Here is a 17,272-nt window from a genome sequence, read left to right as displayed (position 1 = left end):
ATAACCAAGTAATGATACATTTCAGACATATCTGAGTTTTGGAAGTAGATTACACTTGCTACTCTATTATCTACTATAGAAGCATCCACACTGACAGCAGCTTTCATTTAATAAGACATTACAGTGCCAGGCCTGGCCTGGGCACTATGTATACCTTACTCCCCTTATTTTTTTTTAAAGACTTTATTTATTCATGAGAGACACAGAGAGAGAGACAGAGACATGAAGGGAGGGAGAAGCAGGCTCCCTGTGAGGAGCCTGATGTGTGTCCTGGGATCATAACCTGAGCCAAAGGCAGATGCTCAACCACTGAGCCACCCAGGTGCTCCCCTGACCCCCTTAAACCTCAAACAAGGATACAAAGAAGGTGCTATTATCTATCTATCTATCTATCTATCTATCTATCTATCTATCTATCATCTCTCTACCAACCAATTTTAGAAGCCAAGGCCCAGCGTCCAGGTCTGTCTCGGGCACATGGTAGAGAGTAGTGCTCTCATACTCCTCACCACCCAGAGGTGGCTTCACTTCGAGGCCAGTCCCCTTGAGACCCACATCCCTACCCTTGCCCTCTTGCAAGGTTTGTGAAAAGCCCCTGCTCAAAAGCCAACCCCCAGCCTAGGTCATTCTGCATTGGTTCTTGGTCCTGCTGCTGGAAACAAGGGTGGCCATGAAGCTGGCCTCGGAAGAGAACACTCACAGCAGCCTGCTCTCCAGCAGCAACAGGGCTTCTGTTCTATAAGGCTGCAGGAAGGGGAAGGGGGTATTGCTTTCCTCCAGAGGTTTGGGCTGGGATAGTTTTCACCCTGAAGAGGCTACAGCAGGAAAGTGCTTAGGGAGACTGAGCTGGCTCTGATGTACCCCTCTGTCCCCAACATCTGCTGGAGGCACCCGACAGGACATAAACACTGCTTGGTTTTTTCCTTTTCCTAGTCCACCCACTGCATGACATTAAGGGTTGTTTTCTTGCCTCAAAGACACAAAGATCTCTTCCTTGAATACCTGGAGACAGATCAAGCGGCCATATACCACATTAAAAAAAAAAAAAGAATTGCTTGCACCCTCCTGGCAGGGAACAGTAAGTAGTCCATTACACAACACATCATTGCTTTCATGATCGGGGCTTCCCATCTGCCCCCTTAAAAAAAAAAAAAAAGATTGATTGATTGATTGATTCATGATAGACACAGAGGGGGTAAGGGCAGAGACATAGGCAGAGGGAGAAGAAAGCTCCACACAGGGAGTCTGATGTGAGACTTGATCCCAGGACTCCAGGATCACGCCCTGGGCCAAAGGCAGGCACTAAACCACTGATCCACCCAGGGATCCCCCCCCATCTACCCCCTTAACCACTCCTCCTCACTGTGCCCAGCCCCTTGGATGCTCAGCCAGTGGAGTCCTCCTGTCCAGGGTTTTTCCTGGGATTGAGGAAAGGCCCAGGAAAATGAGTTCACATGGGAGCACTTGAGATTTAATCATTTCATTCTGGAAAGTGAGAGCGGGATGTGGATGGGGGAGAGGAGCATAGTTTAAAAAGAGGAGTCTAGAAAAGACTGTGTTTTGGGCAGAGGAATGGCTCCTGTGGTTAGAAGTTCAGTCCAGAAGGCAGGGCAGGAGCACAGATGAGATCCCATCACATATCAGCACAAGTCACAATCCTGCATCCTACCTGTTTTCATTCCTGAGACCAGGCCTCCATCCAGGGCCAGAGAGGAAAGTGGGAGGAAGGTGCAGTTCAGGGGGCAGGTAGCCCAGGAGGGGTATTTGGTTGAGCCTCTAGGGCAGAAGGGGGGCCTCCAATTCAGATACTTGGGGGTTCAGGGCATTTACATATTTTCACCGGGCTCAATCAACCAGAGTTCCTGGCAGTCAAGGGACCCTCAGGCTGGGAGACCAGGACAAGGCTGCTTGGCTCTCATGTTGCTGCAAGAAGCGGGGGAAGGTGTGTAGTTCAACAACAGACCCTCTAGCCCTCCCTGTGGAAATGCTTTCCAGAACTGCTCCTAGCAATGACTGTGCACAGTAGGGTCTTGGTGTGTGACACCTTGAACTCTGGCTTAAGGACTCTCCACTAGGCTGGCTGAAACTTTCTTAGAACCACTCTGTGCTCAGAGACTCTTCGCGACCATCTTCCTTCCCTAGGTTTGTTTGTTTGTTTCTTTCTTTCTTCCTTTCTTTGACAGATAGATAGAATATGAGCAGTGGGAATGGCAGAGGCAGAGGGAGAAGGAAGAGGAGAAGGAGAAGGAGAAGGAGAAGGAGAAGCAGAAGGAGGAGGAGGAGGAGGAGAAGGAGAAGAAGGAGAAGCACCCTAAGCAGTGAGCCTGATGCAGGCTCAATCCCAGGACCCAGGGATCAGGAGCTGAGCCACCCAGCCACCCCGTCCCCTCCCGCCCAGGTCTCTTTAAACAGATCTCATGACCAACAGAAGAGTCTGAAGTCTCGCCCTACCCAATCCTGCTCCTCCCCTTGTCACAAATAAATCTTGAGAACTTCATTACGTCTTGGCATCTGCTTCTCAGAGAATCCAAACTAGCACAGGAATGGTCAGAGAAAGTGGGCAGAAAGAGAGGGGACTGGCTCCCCTACCACCAGGAAGGCAAGGAGGATGCCATCCCCAGTGGATTACGGGCTCCAGAGGCCCTGGCGCGGGTGGCAACCTCATGGCTGCAAGTTCGCAGGCGGTGGTCTGGGGCAGCAAACAGCCTGAAGGGGTAGGGGGAGAAAAAGGCATTCGAACAATATTGGGGAGCAGTGTGGGCGATGTGTACAAGGGCAGCAGAGTTAGCTAGTTGTGGCTGAAGTGTCTTGAAGCTCTGCCAGCAGGGAGAAACCGGGGGTCATTAACCAACAGTTAAACAAACCGTTAAAGGCGAAGGATGACAGCCGGAGGGCTTATGTGGGAGTTTACAAAGAGGCCCTTATTTCCTACAGTAGGAAAGCTAACAGCGGAGGAACCCAAGCAGAGCTTGATCGTTGGGAGTTCCAGAGCTGCAGAGACATGCACAAGCTCAGCCCAGACTGGCTGTTCTGCTGAGGTCCAAGTCCTGGCTGGAAAAGCTTGGCCCTGAAACGTGGGATGGAGACATCTGGAGAGATGCTCTGGACTTGTTCGCATCCATGGGGATGCCTCCCTCCCCAGGAGGTGTGTCTGCAGAGGAAGCCCATGGCTCCCTGGTCAGACTGAGCACTTCTCAGTGCTGGATGGTGCTGTAGAGGCCTCTCCCCAGCAAGACCACAAGGAGCTGCCCTCACATTCTGACAACTAGGATGAAACTCCAGGGTATCCTGGGCTTGCTGAGGGAGGAAAGTAACTACAGGATGGGAGCTTAAGAATTAGCTAGCATGGGGGATCCCTGGGTGGCTCAGCAGTTTAGCACCTGCCTTTGGCCCAGGGTGTGATCTTGGAGTCCCAGGATCGAGTACCGTGTCGGGTTCCCTGCATGGAGCCTGCTTCTCCCTCTGCCTGTGTCTCTGTCTCTCTGTCTCTATCATGAATAAATAAATAAAACATTAAAAAAAAAAAAGAATTAGCTAGCATGTGTCACCTATAGCTAGAGAAGGACCTTGGGGATTAGATTTGAGGGGTTTTGATCAAGGGGCAAGAATGTGGGGCTTGGGACGCCTGGGTGGCTCACTGGTTGAGTATCTGCCTCTGGCTCAGGGTGTGATCTCGGGATCCAGGATCGAGTCCCACATCGGGCTCCCCACAGAGAGCCTGCTTTTCCCTCTGCCTATGCCTCTGCCTCTCTGTGTCTCTCATGAATAAATAAGTCTTAAAAAAAGAATGTGGGGCTCAAATCCTTTGACTTGGAGGTACTTTCTTGGCACATGGGATTTAATGTCTATTCATGTCTTACAGGAGAAGCTACATGGAGAAGAAAGGTCCTGGATGATGAGAGGCCACGTGGAAGAGAACTGAGACATCCCAGCCAGTACCACATGCCAGCCTTCTTGGTGTGAGTGAGCCTCCTTGGAAGCGTGTCCTCCAGACCCTCATCAAGACTACATCAAGATACAACCCCTGGCAGACACCTTGATGGCAACCTCATGAGAGTCCCTGAGCCAGAAGCACTCAGCTAAGCCACTTCCAACCTAACCCACAAAAAAGTGAGACACAATGTGTATTTGTTGTTTTAAGCCACCAGATTTTGGGAAATCCATCCACAGCAACTGACAACAAATCTAATAGCTCTCAGAAGCCTGGAGAATGTGATAGTCCACGGGGAACACAGTGCTTTACTCTGAAAGACTGTAGAGCGAGACTAGATGGCTCTGGAGAATGACCACAGACTAGTGTAACTCAACCTAGTAGTGGCCCTGGCTGCAGCGGCACTGCTGTTGGAAATAGTGTATTTGGGATCAAGCTGCATGGACAGGTATCTGGTCCAGACTCCCGGGTAAACTAGCACAGCTGCACAGACGTCCCTGAGCTGGCCTGCACCTGTGCCATGCTGGGTGTCCACCTGAAGGAGGACAAAGAAGCCCTGGCTCGCTTTGCAGAGAGGTTGATCTGGTTGCTGAAAGCAAGGGGAAAATGAACAGCAGCTGCATTACAGTCACATTCAAGAATGGTCTTTTTTTTTTTTTTTTTTTTAAGATTTTATTTATTTATTTATTCATGAGAGACACAGAGAGAGAAGGTCAGAGACATAGGCAGAGGGAAAAGCAGGCTCCATGCAAGGAGCCCAACATGGGACTCGATCCAGACATTCCAGGATCACACCCTGAGCCAAAGGCAGACACTCAACCACAGAGCCACACAGATATCCCAAGAATGGTCTTGAATGGATGAGAAGGACATGGGAGATCCTCCCAGGGTACGGAGCTACAAGTGATACATGTGAGTGGTCTGAGGTGTGAATATATAGAAATTTATGGGCAGAGGCCATCAGGTCACTGGATCGGGGCCCTGGAAGAAAAAGATTCCTCACAGACATGGGGCAAGGCATCTAGAGTGTGCATGGCCTGGAGAGAGAGACTTGAGATAGAAGACCAGAACGGTATTGCCTGAGAAAAGAACATGAATTCTGAATTTTCTGTTGCCGTCTGTTGATGCCTCTTAACACGCCCCAACCTGAACGCCTCGATCTCAGTATCTCCCTGCACTGGCTCCTCATAGCTTTCCTAATCTCAGTAAATGCCAACCCCACACTTCAGTTGCCCAGCCCTCCAAAATTGGAGCCGTCTTGAAACTTCTTTCTTCATACCCTCCAGCTGACCCATCAGCAAACCCTATTCTACCTTTAAGATCCTTTAAGACAGGATCGGGGAGCAGTTTTCACGCTCCCACAGCTGTCAGTCTGCTCATGGCACTGGCAGCTCTTGCTAGCTCCCAAACCAGTCTTCCCCCTTCTACCCTTGCCCCATGATGGGCTGAATTGTGTTCTCCCTGAATTCGTGCATTGAAGCTCTAAACCCAGGACCTCAGAAAGGGAGTGTATTTGGAGACAGGGCCCTGATAGAGGTGATTATATTACCAAGAGGCCTCTTGGGTGGGCCTTGATCCCATCTTACCGACACCCTTAACTAGAGGAAGACACTTGGACACACACAGACAGACACCAGAGACATGTGTGCCCAGACACCATGCGGGGACATGTGGAAAAGGACTCCGAGGGGCGTCTGGGCAGCTCAGTGGGTGAATGTCTGCCTTTGGCTCAGGTCATGATCCTGGGGTCCTGGGATCGAGTCCCACATTGGGCTCCCTGAGGGGAGCCTGCTTCTCCCTCTGCCTGTGTCTCTGCCTCTCTCTGTATGTCTCTCACACATAAATAAAATCTTTAAAAGGGGGGAGGGGCTCAAAAAAACCCAAACCTACCGACATCTTGATCTCAGACTTCCAGAACTGTGGAAAATCCATTTCTGTCTTTTCAGCCACCCGCTCTGTGGTATTTTGTCACAGCCTGCCCTAGCAGGCTAGCAAACACCCTCCACAGCCCCTTTTTCACACACAGCCAGAGTGATCTTTTGAAATCCTGCAACCTCTCTGCTTAACACTCCCCTGTGCTGCTCATTTCACTGCAGGTAAGTCAGAGTCCTTGCGTGGCCTGTGAGGCACCACTCTCCCTTTGACCTCCCCGCTTCCCAGGGGCTGCCAGGCTGCCCAGTTCCCAAGGGCATTGTCACCACCTACTGCCTCCCCCTCTGCCCCTCACTGTGCTCAAGCCCCACTGATGTCTTAGAAGTTTCCCAGACACATCAACTGCCCTCCTGCTTCGTGGTCTTTGCACACACTGCCCTCTGTGCCCCAAACGCTCTTCCCCACACCCACACAGCTCACTTCTTCACCCTTCCAGTTGCTCGTGTCACTCCCTAGAGGACGTCCCCCACTGTTTTGTCAAAATGGCTGTACCTCCCCTGGCCTCTGTATGTCCCCACACACAGTTTCATTTTTTTTTTTTTTAGCATTTATTATCCCCAGACAGACGGTCACATTTCAGTGTTTCCTAATATATGGTTTATTTCCCTCAACGAGAGTATAAGCCCCTTGAAGACAAGGACTTAATTTTTGTTCATAGGGCTCTATCCTCTATGTGCCTGGCACATAAAAACTTCATAAATGGGAGACTTTTTTTTTTTTAAATAAAGGAGAAGGTGGACTGATGGAGGATATCTGAGTTACCTCCAGGACTGATGACTTCTTTGCTTACTAAAAAGCTCAGAACCAAATCTGGGTGCCATCTTTAAGAAGTCCACCAGGGAATTCATGCAAAAATTTCTACCTAGTTTTGTCTGTTTCCCTTCCTTTGCTTTTATTCCTCCTGCTGAGATACACTGTATATGATTTTTGTAAGCTGCCTCAATCTTTGAAATGATACCAAGTTTAATAAAATGAAATTTAAAATGAATTTCAAGAATGCCTCCAGTTTCTGGCCTTCTGGGATGGCTGTTTGATCTCTGGCTCTCTTGGCGGGGGGTGGGGAGGGTTGGGAGAGAGACAGTGAGAGTGTTCCCAGTCCAGATTGCTGGGTGGACATAGGTTGCTCTTGTCCCCCAGAGTTTCTAGGGGAATTCTTCTGAAGATCTATCAATTCTCCAGGGATCAGCAGCCACAAAAGAAGAAAAGAGACCCTCTTGAAGGCCTCACGGCCAAATAGTATGGAAAAAACTAGGCTTTGGGGGAAGAAAGTGCATCTTCTCAGCCTCTGAGATTTGGGGCTAAAGTTGAAAGGAGAGCTTTTAAATTTGCCTGCCCTGAGGGGCAGGAGGGCAGTTTCTGGGTTAACTGTCTGGGTGCTAGCGAACACAGGAACAGAGTAGCCATTGTCTAGCTGGCTAGGCTCCTACAGAATGGCTCTGCTCCTACAGAATGGCTCTGCACTGGCTCTTCAGGGACTCACACTGCTCACTGACCGCCGGGAGAGAGGCCACAGGGGTGAGGGTTCCATGGGGCTGGCAGCAAAGCCTGCCCCAAAACACTGCACAGACACGTGGACTGCGCCCCTCTGTACCTCTGAGGTCAGGCATTGCAGGCTAAGGCGCCTGACCTTTGGAAGCCAAGCTCCCAGTCTCTCTGCTCACACCATCCTGCCCCAAGATTGCCATGAGGAGTCAAAAGGCGCATAAGACTAGAGGCAGCTTCTTGTTGCCAAGAGGAAGTTGCTAACTACAACTAGCCCATTTGCTAAAGAGCTGTAGTGTCGACAGTTTTCAGAAGGTTCACACATTCCATTTCACCCTCCAAAGCTTTGTCACAATCAAGGTGAGGAGCCCTAGTGTTTTTCCATCACAGTTTCTTGGCCTCAGACTCAACGTGGCTTCGGGTTACATCACTTTTCAACTTTCTTTGCTCCTTTGTGTTCTATTGACCAACACTGCTCTTCGTTGCTGAGGGAAGTCTAGTTGAGTCAGGGGAAAAAAAATCTAGGGCCTGTAAGATAGAAATGTAAGTTTAATTGCTGTGGGGCAGTGGCTTTGCAAGTGTCATGATGTGTCAGAATCATTTATGCAGTGGTTCTCAAATGTAAATGTGTTCAAGACCGGAGGTTAAAGTCACTTGTTAAAAATGAAGCCATCCATGGGTGAAATACATCAGACAGAAAGACAAGTGTTGTATGATCTCACTTATATGTGGAGTCTAAACAAAACAAAACAAATGAACAAAACAAAACAAAAACAAAACTCATAGATACAGAGAACAGATGGGTGGTTGCCAGAGGGGAGGGCAGATGGGGGTGGGTGAAATGGGTGTGCGGAGACAAGAGGCAGAGACTTCCAGTTATAAAATAAGCAATGGGATGTCACGTACCTCATGGGGACTATGGTCAATACTGTATTGCAAATTTGAAGATACTAAGAAAGTAAATCTTAAAAGTTCCCATCACAAGAAAAAAAATGTTTTTGTAACTAGGTATGGAGACAGATATTAACTAGGCTTACTGTGGTGATCATTTCCTAAGGTGTACAAATGTGGAGTCATGAAATTAACACTATGTTGAATGTCAATTAGACTTCAAATTGAAAAACTTAAGGCTTTGGGGCTCCTGAGTGGCTCAGTCAGTTAAGAGTCTGCCTTCGGCTCAGGTCATGACCCCAAGGTCCTGGGATGGAGCCCCACCTGCTCAGTGGGGAGCTTGCTCCTGCTTCTCCCTCTCCCTCTGCCTCTGCCCCTCCTCACCTCGTGCTCGCTCTCTCTAATAAATAAAATCTTAAAACAAACAAACAAAACCCCTTATGGCTTCAATATCCAGAACTGTCTATTTTATGAGTCTTGGGGTGAGCCCAAGGAACCTGAATTTGTATTTTATATTTTAAAGATTTATTTTAGAGAGAGCACGTGTGAGTAGGGGGGAGCAGAGGAAGAGAATCTTAAGCAGAATCCCTGTTGAGCACACAGCTGGTGGTGGGGCTCAACCTCATGACCTTGAGATCATGACCTGAGCCAAAACCAAGAGTTGGATGCTTAACTGACTGTGTCAACCAGGTACCCAAGAACTTGCATTTTGAAATAGGTGATTGGATTCAGGTGATCTGCAGACCACATTGTGAAAAGTCCTAAGGACCTGAATAAAGATACAGGTGTCTGGGTCTGGTCACACACCTACCCTTCCAGAACTTGCAGCCCTGTGTGTCTCCCACCCCATTGAGGAGTCTGGCACACAGGTAAGTTGGGGACCCATGGTCACAGAAATTATTTCATTCAGAAAAAGCCAGGCTTCCACTTTTCAGGTCCCTTCCTCCCAGTGCCCTCATCACCACCTGAAAAATCAAGGCACACAGCTACCAGCACAGAATCCCTGGAGAAAAGCTCCCATGTGCTCCAGCCATCGAGATTCTGAAGCAAAAATGACTATAGATACGGAATGCATGATTGTCATCATTTTACAGGTTTTCCTCTCTCTTCCTGGGAATCCCCAAGGTGAACGTGGCCACCTGGAGCTACCCAACTGGCTGGGAAACTGTCCCCCTCTGTGTTATTTGGAAGCGAGGGACACAGGGGCAGCAGCCGTGGCCATCAATCACGCGGGAGCCAACAAGGCTGTCATGCCTCCCAAGCGGATGCTTATTTCCACCAGATGGGCGCCAGGTGCCAGACTGCTGCAGCTGCCCAGGAGAGAGCGTTCAGTTGGCAGGGCTGTGAGCACCTGGATGGAGTGATGAAACCTGCAGGAATGTTAGATTCACCATTCAATGGGCAGAGTGCAGACAAGGCCTCTGGGGGAAAAAAATCAGCAGCCTCAGCACCAAATTACAGCTGATTCAACTGAAGGCTCTGTGGTCAGGTTTGCGTGTGGAGGCAGGCTGCTGCTCAGGGGGACTAGATAGCTTCATTTGGACTTTACAATAGAGCGGACATCTGTATAGGTCTCAAATGAATGTAGCCCTTATTCTCCGGTCCTCAAAAGACAAGTAGAATCATGGGCCAGTCTCAAGCTGAAGCTCCTGCACTCATCTCCCAACTCCTGTTGCTATCACTGGGGCGGCTTAAACCATTGCTCTCATTCATTCATTCATTCATTCAACAAACATTTCCCAAGTGCCTCCAGTGATAATAACTCACATGGTCTTAGTGATTGCACTGGCCAGGCGCTGGCCTAGTCCTGGCATGGCATCTCATGCAATACTTGCCAAACTGTGTGAGTCACAGACTTCACTTTATACAAGGAAACTAAGGATCACAGAGACGAAGCAGCCTGGTTGTGGTACCACACCAGGAAGAGGTGGCCAGTCCTTCCATGTGCCAGGGTGAATTCACGTGATGCCCTCTTCCAGCCTTTCAGTTGATTCATCTCATTCGTTCACTCACAAATCAGTCTTTATTCTTTCTGTGGGGTCTGCCCCTCAGCCTCCTCTGGCACTGGCCTTTCCATCAGCCCTCTCAGGTAGCGCTAACCCAAAGGTCCCCAACTCCTCCTGATGCTTGGTCACGACTCTCCTGATCTTCCCTACACCCTCTGGCTCTTCCAATGCCTGCCTCTTGAACCCTGCTGTGCCTTAGAGTTCTTTGACACTCAACCCCCATGGTCTTTCTCACAGGAAGTCATCCCTGATGTATGCCTTCCCCCACATGCAGGACTCCAGAGTGTGATCTCACCACATCCTGGAGATGCCTTTATTTCAACATGACATCCCATATTACACTGAGATTTTGTGCTTCTGTCAGCATTTCCTATTAAAACAGTTTCATGGGGGCGCCTGGCTGGCTCAGTTAGTAGAGCACACGACTCTAGATCTCGGGGTGGGTCGTGAATCCGAGCCCTATATTGGAGGTAGAGTTTACTTAAAAACTAAGTAAAATTTCAAAAATAACTAAATTAAATAAAATGGTTTCATGAAGGTGGATGACTGGTGCCCAGCCCACTGCATGGCTCATCATAAGCACTCAGTAAATATTTGTGAAACCAACCAGAACAGACATATTCCACACCCAAGGCATGGGCACGGAAAAAGCACACTGATATTTTAGTGCGAGAAGGTAAACACAACCTCATGAATATCACTTATGCTTGGAAGCGAGAAACTATACAGGAAAGGATATTACACACAAGCTAAAGGCATGAGTCACAATCTGACCACCTGGGCAGGCATCCAGCTTCTCTACTTACTGTGTAATCTGGGGCAAGCTATTTTACCTCTTAGAGCCTTACTTCTCTCATCTGTAAAATAGGAGTAGCTAATCTTACAGGGAGGGCTGTGTGAGGATCAAATGGGGTAATTTAAGTGAAGAATTTTAAAGTACACTGTTGATGTTCAGTGAATGTTATACTTATTTTGTTGTTGTTCATAATAAGTAGCTTTAAGAGAAAAGAGGAAGGAAACTAAGAAGATAAAATAACTGTAGTATTTTGAGAGTATGGTACAAATCCCTATGCCAGATTAAAAAAAAATCCAGGTCAGAGGGGTGCCTGGCTGGCTCAGTTGGAAGAGTGTGCAACCCTTAATCTGGGGGTTGTGAGTTTGATCTCCATATTGGGTATAGAGATTACATAAGTAAATAAAAACTTGTTTTAAAAAAGGATTAAAACCTTTAAGTTAAAAAATTTTTAAAATCCAAATCAAACTTGACCAAAGGCCCAGATTTTAAAAATTTTAATTAGCTACCATATTTTAAAATGAAGAAATAATCTGATTAAAAATGGGCAGAACACAAATAAAAATTTTGCCAAGAAGACATCCAGATGGCCAATAGGTGCCTGAAAAAAGTACTCAACATCTCTCATCATCAGAAAAATGCCAACCAAAGCCACAATGAATTATCACCTCTTACCAGCCAGAATGGCTAATATTGAAAAAACAAGAAGTATATGTTGGTGAGAATGTGGAGAAAAATGAACCCTGTGCACTCTTGGTGGTAATGTAAATTGGTGCAGCCACTGTGGAAAACAGTATCAAAATATCAAATACTATACTACCCAGTAATTCCACTACTGGGTATTCACTGAAAGAAAATTAAAATGTTAATCTGAAAACATATATGCACCCTTTTTTACTACAGCAATAGTCAAGCTATGGAAGCAACCCCAGTGTTCATCAATGGATGCAATGAATAAAGAGTATGTGATACGTATAGACACTGGAATATTACTCAGCCATAAAAAAGATCTTGCCATTTGCAACAATATAGAGCTAGAGAAGTTAATGCTAAGTGAAATAAGTCAGATACAGATGAATACCACATGATTTTATATTTCTGTGGGATCTACCAAACAAAACTGATGAACAACAATGAAAAGAAGCAGAAATAGACCCAGAATACAGAAAACAAACTGATGGTTGCCAGAGGTTAAGAGGCTGGGAGTGGTGAGCAAAACGGGTGATGGGGAGGAGAAGGTACAGGCTTCCTGTTATAGAATAAATAGGCCACGGGGATGAAAGGCACAGCACAGGGAATACAGTCAGTGGGGTGGTAACAGCACTGTAAGGTGACAGATGGGAGCTACGCTCATGGGGAGCACAGCACCGTGTACAGACTCCTCGAATCACCATGTTGTACACCTGAAACTAATGTAACTGTGTCAATGATACCTCAATAAAAATTTTTAAAAAATCAAGTCTCAGGCAGCCCGGGTGGCTCAGCAGTTTAGTGCCGCCTTCAGCTCGGGGCGTGATCCTGGAGACCCGGGATCGAGTCCCGCATTGGGCTCCTTGCATGGAGCCTGCTTCTCTCTCTCTGCCTCTCTCTGTGTGTCTCTCATGAGAAAGAAGTCCAGAGTTGTGACGCCTGTCCCCGGTAATTCCCCACTCTAGAATGGGCAGGTGCTTTAGCTCCCCACAGCCCCTCCTGGCCCTCCTGCTTCATCCCTAACTTGCTTCACACTACAGGCATTTTCATCGTGACTCCCGCAGGACATGATGCCTTCTTAGTACCAATATAATTCCTTCTTACGCACACTTCTCCTCTGCTCAGGAACCGACTCCAACTTTATCTGTCACCTCCTCCATCTGGGGACCCATCCAGCCTCACTTCCCACGACTCTGCATCATATCCTCCATCCCCCACAGGCTACCATGCCCCCTCACACTCGAGCTCCTTCCTGCTGTGGCCGGCAGGGCCCCTCCTCCCCCTCTGCTCACCCGGAGCCCCCTCACCTGCCAAGGCTTAGCTCACGTCCAATTGCCCCCGAGAGCTCTGCCACACTCTGCGGCCCCCAGCGCAGCGTGCCCCCGGGGCCTGCACAGCACAGGGCAGGGGCCAGGATGGTCAGGTGCGCTCGGGTGTTCTCAGGCTTCATCCTGAACCGACGTCTGTCCACGTCCACTCTGTTCTATCCTTTCCTCTGCCTTCTGGGGGCTCTGCCCTTGCTGAATCTATCCCTGGGACTTCTGTGACCTAAAACAAAACCAGAATGAGGTGGAGGGAAATAGGACAAGCGATGTAGAAGATTAGGGGCCATGAAAGAGAAAAACTAGGGCAAACCCAGGGCAGGCGGTGAGCAGGGAGGAAAAGAGGAGGGGGCGCATCTGGGCGTGAGAGAATAGAAAAGCAAGGCAGGATGGCGATGGGGGGGGGGGTGTCCTAATGTGTGTGCTTCCATTCTGCTTCCACGTGGAGCCAGAGGCACCCCAGTCGGAGCCTCCTTGGTCTTTGGATCTCTGTGGCGATCCCGCCGTCTACACGTGATTGGAAGCTCCTGAGGGCTGGCACTTGGCCCTCCTCTGTATCGCCCAGGGACTGACACATTCCCACAGAAAGACTGACCTCAGTGTCCTCAGGTGTTCTCGGGTAAGTGACCCGAAGGACATGTCAAGCGTTAGGAACGCAGGCTCTTACATTTAGCCTCTTGGCAGAAGCCTGATGAGATCAGATAGCAACGTCGTGGTTCTGCATCCCAGCCGGTGCTCAGGGTGCCCAGGAAGATGCTCCACGGAGGCAGTGGTTCTCAAGCTTGAGCCAGCATCGCAGTCACCTGGGGGGGGGGGGGGGGGCGTATAAGAGAGAAGACGCTTGTTAAAGCAGAAATCATCGGTGGGTCCCCCCCCTCCCAGCTTCTGACTCAGCAGGCCTGGGAAGGGGCCCAATAACTGCTTTGCTAACAGCTCCCAGGTGATGCTGTGGCTGCCAGACGGGGGGCCACACCTTGAAGAACGCGGCTTTAGAGTCCGGGGCGGAGATCCCACTCAAAAGTCACACCACTGAGCCACTTTACCAAAACAGTAACAGTTCCTTCCCCATTCCTTCAGGATCTGCCCTCGAGCGACCTTCCCCTTCAGGGTCATCCTTTGGGCACAGACGCACGCCCATGGCAGGGCGGAGGGTGCCCCCTTGTGGCTCGGATGGGAAATTACCTGACGGTCGCGGGCTCGCCCTTCTGAACGAGGTTTGCCGAACTAATTTAATCTGCCTCACAAAAGACCCAGGAAAGCCTGCGAGGCTGGTCCTTCACCAGATGGGGTGCACTGGGGTGCACGTGTAGATGGGGGAGTCACTCAGGTGTGCGGTGTCAAGTGCCTGGCCCGAGAAGCCCCCGGGGATAGCAGAAATGACGTATTGTCACCAATTTGGGATTTTGTAGGGTGCGAGGTGTTTTTAAAAAATAGTCCGAACCCGATTACTCACCGAATTCTCTGTCGGAGAATATGCTTTAGTAACGCAAGTTAGAACTGAACAATTTCAGAGCCCTGGAAGCACCATGGGACTAAGAAGGGACTCTGAGTGCGTTCAAACCACGCTTTTCTCTCCGACTTTCCCGAAATTAGAAAGCTGGCACTCCTGAGTGTGAGGCGGCGCACGGGTGCCAGCTGTCACCAGCTGACCTGCAGCAAGCGAGCCCCGGCTCGGCTCTTTGCAGGCCTGGCGACACCGTTGTCAGGTCTGCTGCCACCTGCCGCTCAGGCCTGGAACGTGCGGGAGGAGGTCACCGGGGGACGCGGTCAGCCAAGCAGGCTTTTCAGACCTGAGAGTGTATTACAACCACCCGGAGGGCCTACTTGTTAAGCCACAGATTTGGGGGCTCCACTTTGAGATTCTGATTCAGTGGGGAGTGGGCTGGGGCCTCAGATTGTGTGTTTCTAATGACTTCCTGGGTGGTGCTGCTGCTGGGCGGGGTTGGAGGGCCGGCTACCCACAGCACCTGGAGGACATCTGCCGTTCTCTTTGTCCCACACATTTCTGAGGCTTGATGTTTAATCAAAGTCTGTAGATAACCAAGAACCTCTAACTCAGGGCTACTCAGGGCACTATTGCTATTTTGGCCCGATCTTGTCATGGGGGTGGGGATGCTGCCGGCTGTAGGATGTCTAGCGTCCTCCTTGGCCTCTATCTTCTAGATACCAGTAGCCGCTTTATCCCTCCAGGTTTTTTTTTTTTTAATAATAAATTTATTTTTTATTGGTGTTCAATTTACCAACATACAGAATAACACCCAGTGCTCATCCCGTCAAGTGCCCCCTCAGTGCCCGTCACCCATTCACCCCCACCCCCCGCCCTCCTCCCCTTCCACCACCCCTAGTTTGTTTCCCAGAGTTAGGAGTCTTTATGTTCTGTCTCCCTTTCTGACATTTCCCACACACTTCTTCTCCCTTCCCTTATATTCCCTTTCACTATCAAGTTTTGATGCGCAAACGTGTCTCCAGATGGCCCCGGGAGGCAAAACTGCCCCAGTTGAGAATGGCTGCTCTAAAAGGTGGGCAGATTTTCCTCTCCCATTTGGTGGACTGTGAAGGCATCTTCAATATTGCCTTAAATACATAATGATACTGACATATAGTAAACTCCCAGGTCTTTGGAATTATACAACAACAAAAATACATATCTTACAAGCACTGGGTGTTACCTGCAACTGATGAATTACTGAACTCTACATCTGAAACTAATGATGTCCCGTATGTGGGCTAATTGAATTTAAGTAAAAAAAAAACCCCATAGCTTCCATATGTTGAATACCACTCACAAGAATGTGTGTGATTTTACATTTTATAGAAGCCACATATATTTTTTATGTATTTAAAGATTTTATTTATTTGAGAGAGAGAGAGCAAGCATAAGCAGGGAGAAAGGGAGAAGGAGGCTTCCTGCGGAGCAGGAAGCCTGATGCACAGCTCAATCCCAGGACCCCAGGATCATGACCTGAGCTGAAGGCAGACACTTAACCAATTAAGCCACCAAGGCATCCCTAGAAGCCACATTTAAAAAGAAAGCGAAACACAGTAAAATTAATTTTAGTCTATTTTGCTTAACTCAGCATCTGAGCTGTTACCGTTTCAATGTGTGATCAATGTTTTTAAAATTGTTAATATATTTTATGTTCTTACTTTTTTGGGTACTTAGTCTTCGAAATCTGTGTGTAGTTTACACTTAACACATTTCTCAATTTCTACCACCTACATTTCAAGTGCTGGAGAGTCACCGAGGCTACTGCTGCCCCTTCGGACAGCACAGGCCCAGACTCTTTGCTCAGCTGTCCTCGGCCTTTATTGGTGGACCGACATGTGCCAATTTTACGTCCTCCCATTTCTGCCTGCACTTCAGCCATTTTGTCAGACTCACATACCTGGATTCATGTACTCTGCAACATCTGTTCTTGGAACATCTCTACTTATTTTAAAATGAGGTCTCCAGTTTTAATTGATCACAGTAGATGCCTCCTCTGGTGGCCATTGCCTACTATCTAGTTTTAGTTCTGATGGCTTTTCCAGTGGCTGTTTCCCCATCTAGTCTGTGTTTGTACTTGTACAACAGAGATCATTCATCTTCTCCGATGCCAACCACAGAGGCAGATTTTCGTCCTACTCTTGTGCCTGCTGGTTTATCTCCCAACATCTAGGAAATGTTCATTCTCATTTGAGGATTCTGCTTCTCTCTCTGGCCCCTCTGCAATGTTTCTCCCTGTAGTTTCTCACACTGTCCTTTTTAAAGGCCTCTATTCTTTCTTTGTTTCTTTTTTCTTTCTTTTCTCTCTCTCTCTCTCTCTCTCTCTCTCTCTCTCTCCCTCTTAAGCAGGCTCCACACCCAGCATGGAACCCAATGCAGAGGGCCTGAACTCACAACCCCAAGATCAGGACCTGAGCAGAGATCAAGAGTCAGATGCTTAACAGACTGAGCCACACAGGTGCCCCTGAAATGTTTCTGATCACTCAGGAAATCAATGACTCTCTGGAGAATTTTGTAACAAACCCGTAGTCTTACCACATTTGTTCATTCCCATCTTAGAGGTGTGAAAATTGAGATGGGCTTAGATAAAAAGTAGTCATGAGAGCTATTCCTTATGAAATGCTTCCTATGGGCCATGAACTGCACTTAGCACCTGACACACATGGTCTTGCTCACTTCTTCTTTTTTTTTTTTTTTAATTTTTTTTATTTATTTATGATAGTCACAGAGAGAGAGAGA

The 17,272-nt window shown here is 48.5% G+C and overlaps 1 protein-coding gene across 32 annotated transcripts in view; it reads right to left on the bottom strand.

Annotated features, from left to right (window-relative positions):
- LOC144314033 (uncharacterized) overlaps positions 1–17,272 on the bottom strand; it is a 287,113-nt gene that overhangs the window by 30,614 nt on the left and 239,227 nt on the right. For 28 of the 32 annotated variants that reach the window (XR_013379678.1, XR_013379685.1, XR_013379686.1 and 25 more), the window contains one exon: positions 13,033–13,850. Coding sequence is in view for 3 of the 32 variants with exons in the window: in XM_077897664.1 (XP_077753790.1) it covers positions 9,462–9,606; positions 13,033–13,175 (288 nt within the window). In the remaining 29 variants the exon portion in view is untranslated. Of the gene's footprint in view, positions 1–7,879; positions 9,607–13,032; positions 13,851–17,272 lie in introns of those variants that run through there. The other 4 variants (XM_077897661.1, XM_077897662.1, XM_077897664.1 and 1 more) reach the window with 3 other exon arrangements.

Source organism: Canis aureus, chromosome 5 (assembly GCF_053574225.1).
Source record: "Canis aureus isolate CA01 chromosome 5, VMU_Caureus_v.1.0, whole genome shotgun sequence".
Lineage (NCBI taxonomy): Eukaryota > Metazoa > Chordata > Mammalia > Carnivora > Canidae > Canis > Canis aureus.
This window is presented reverse-complemented; position numbering and strand designations above follow the sequence as displayed.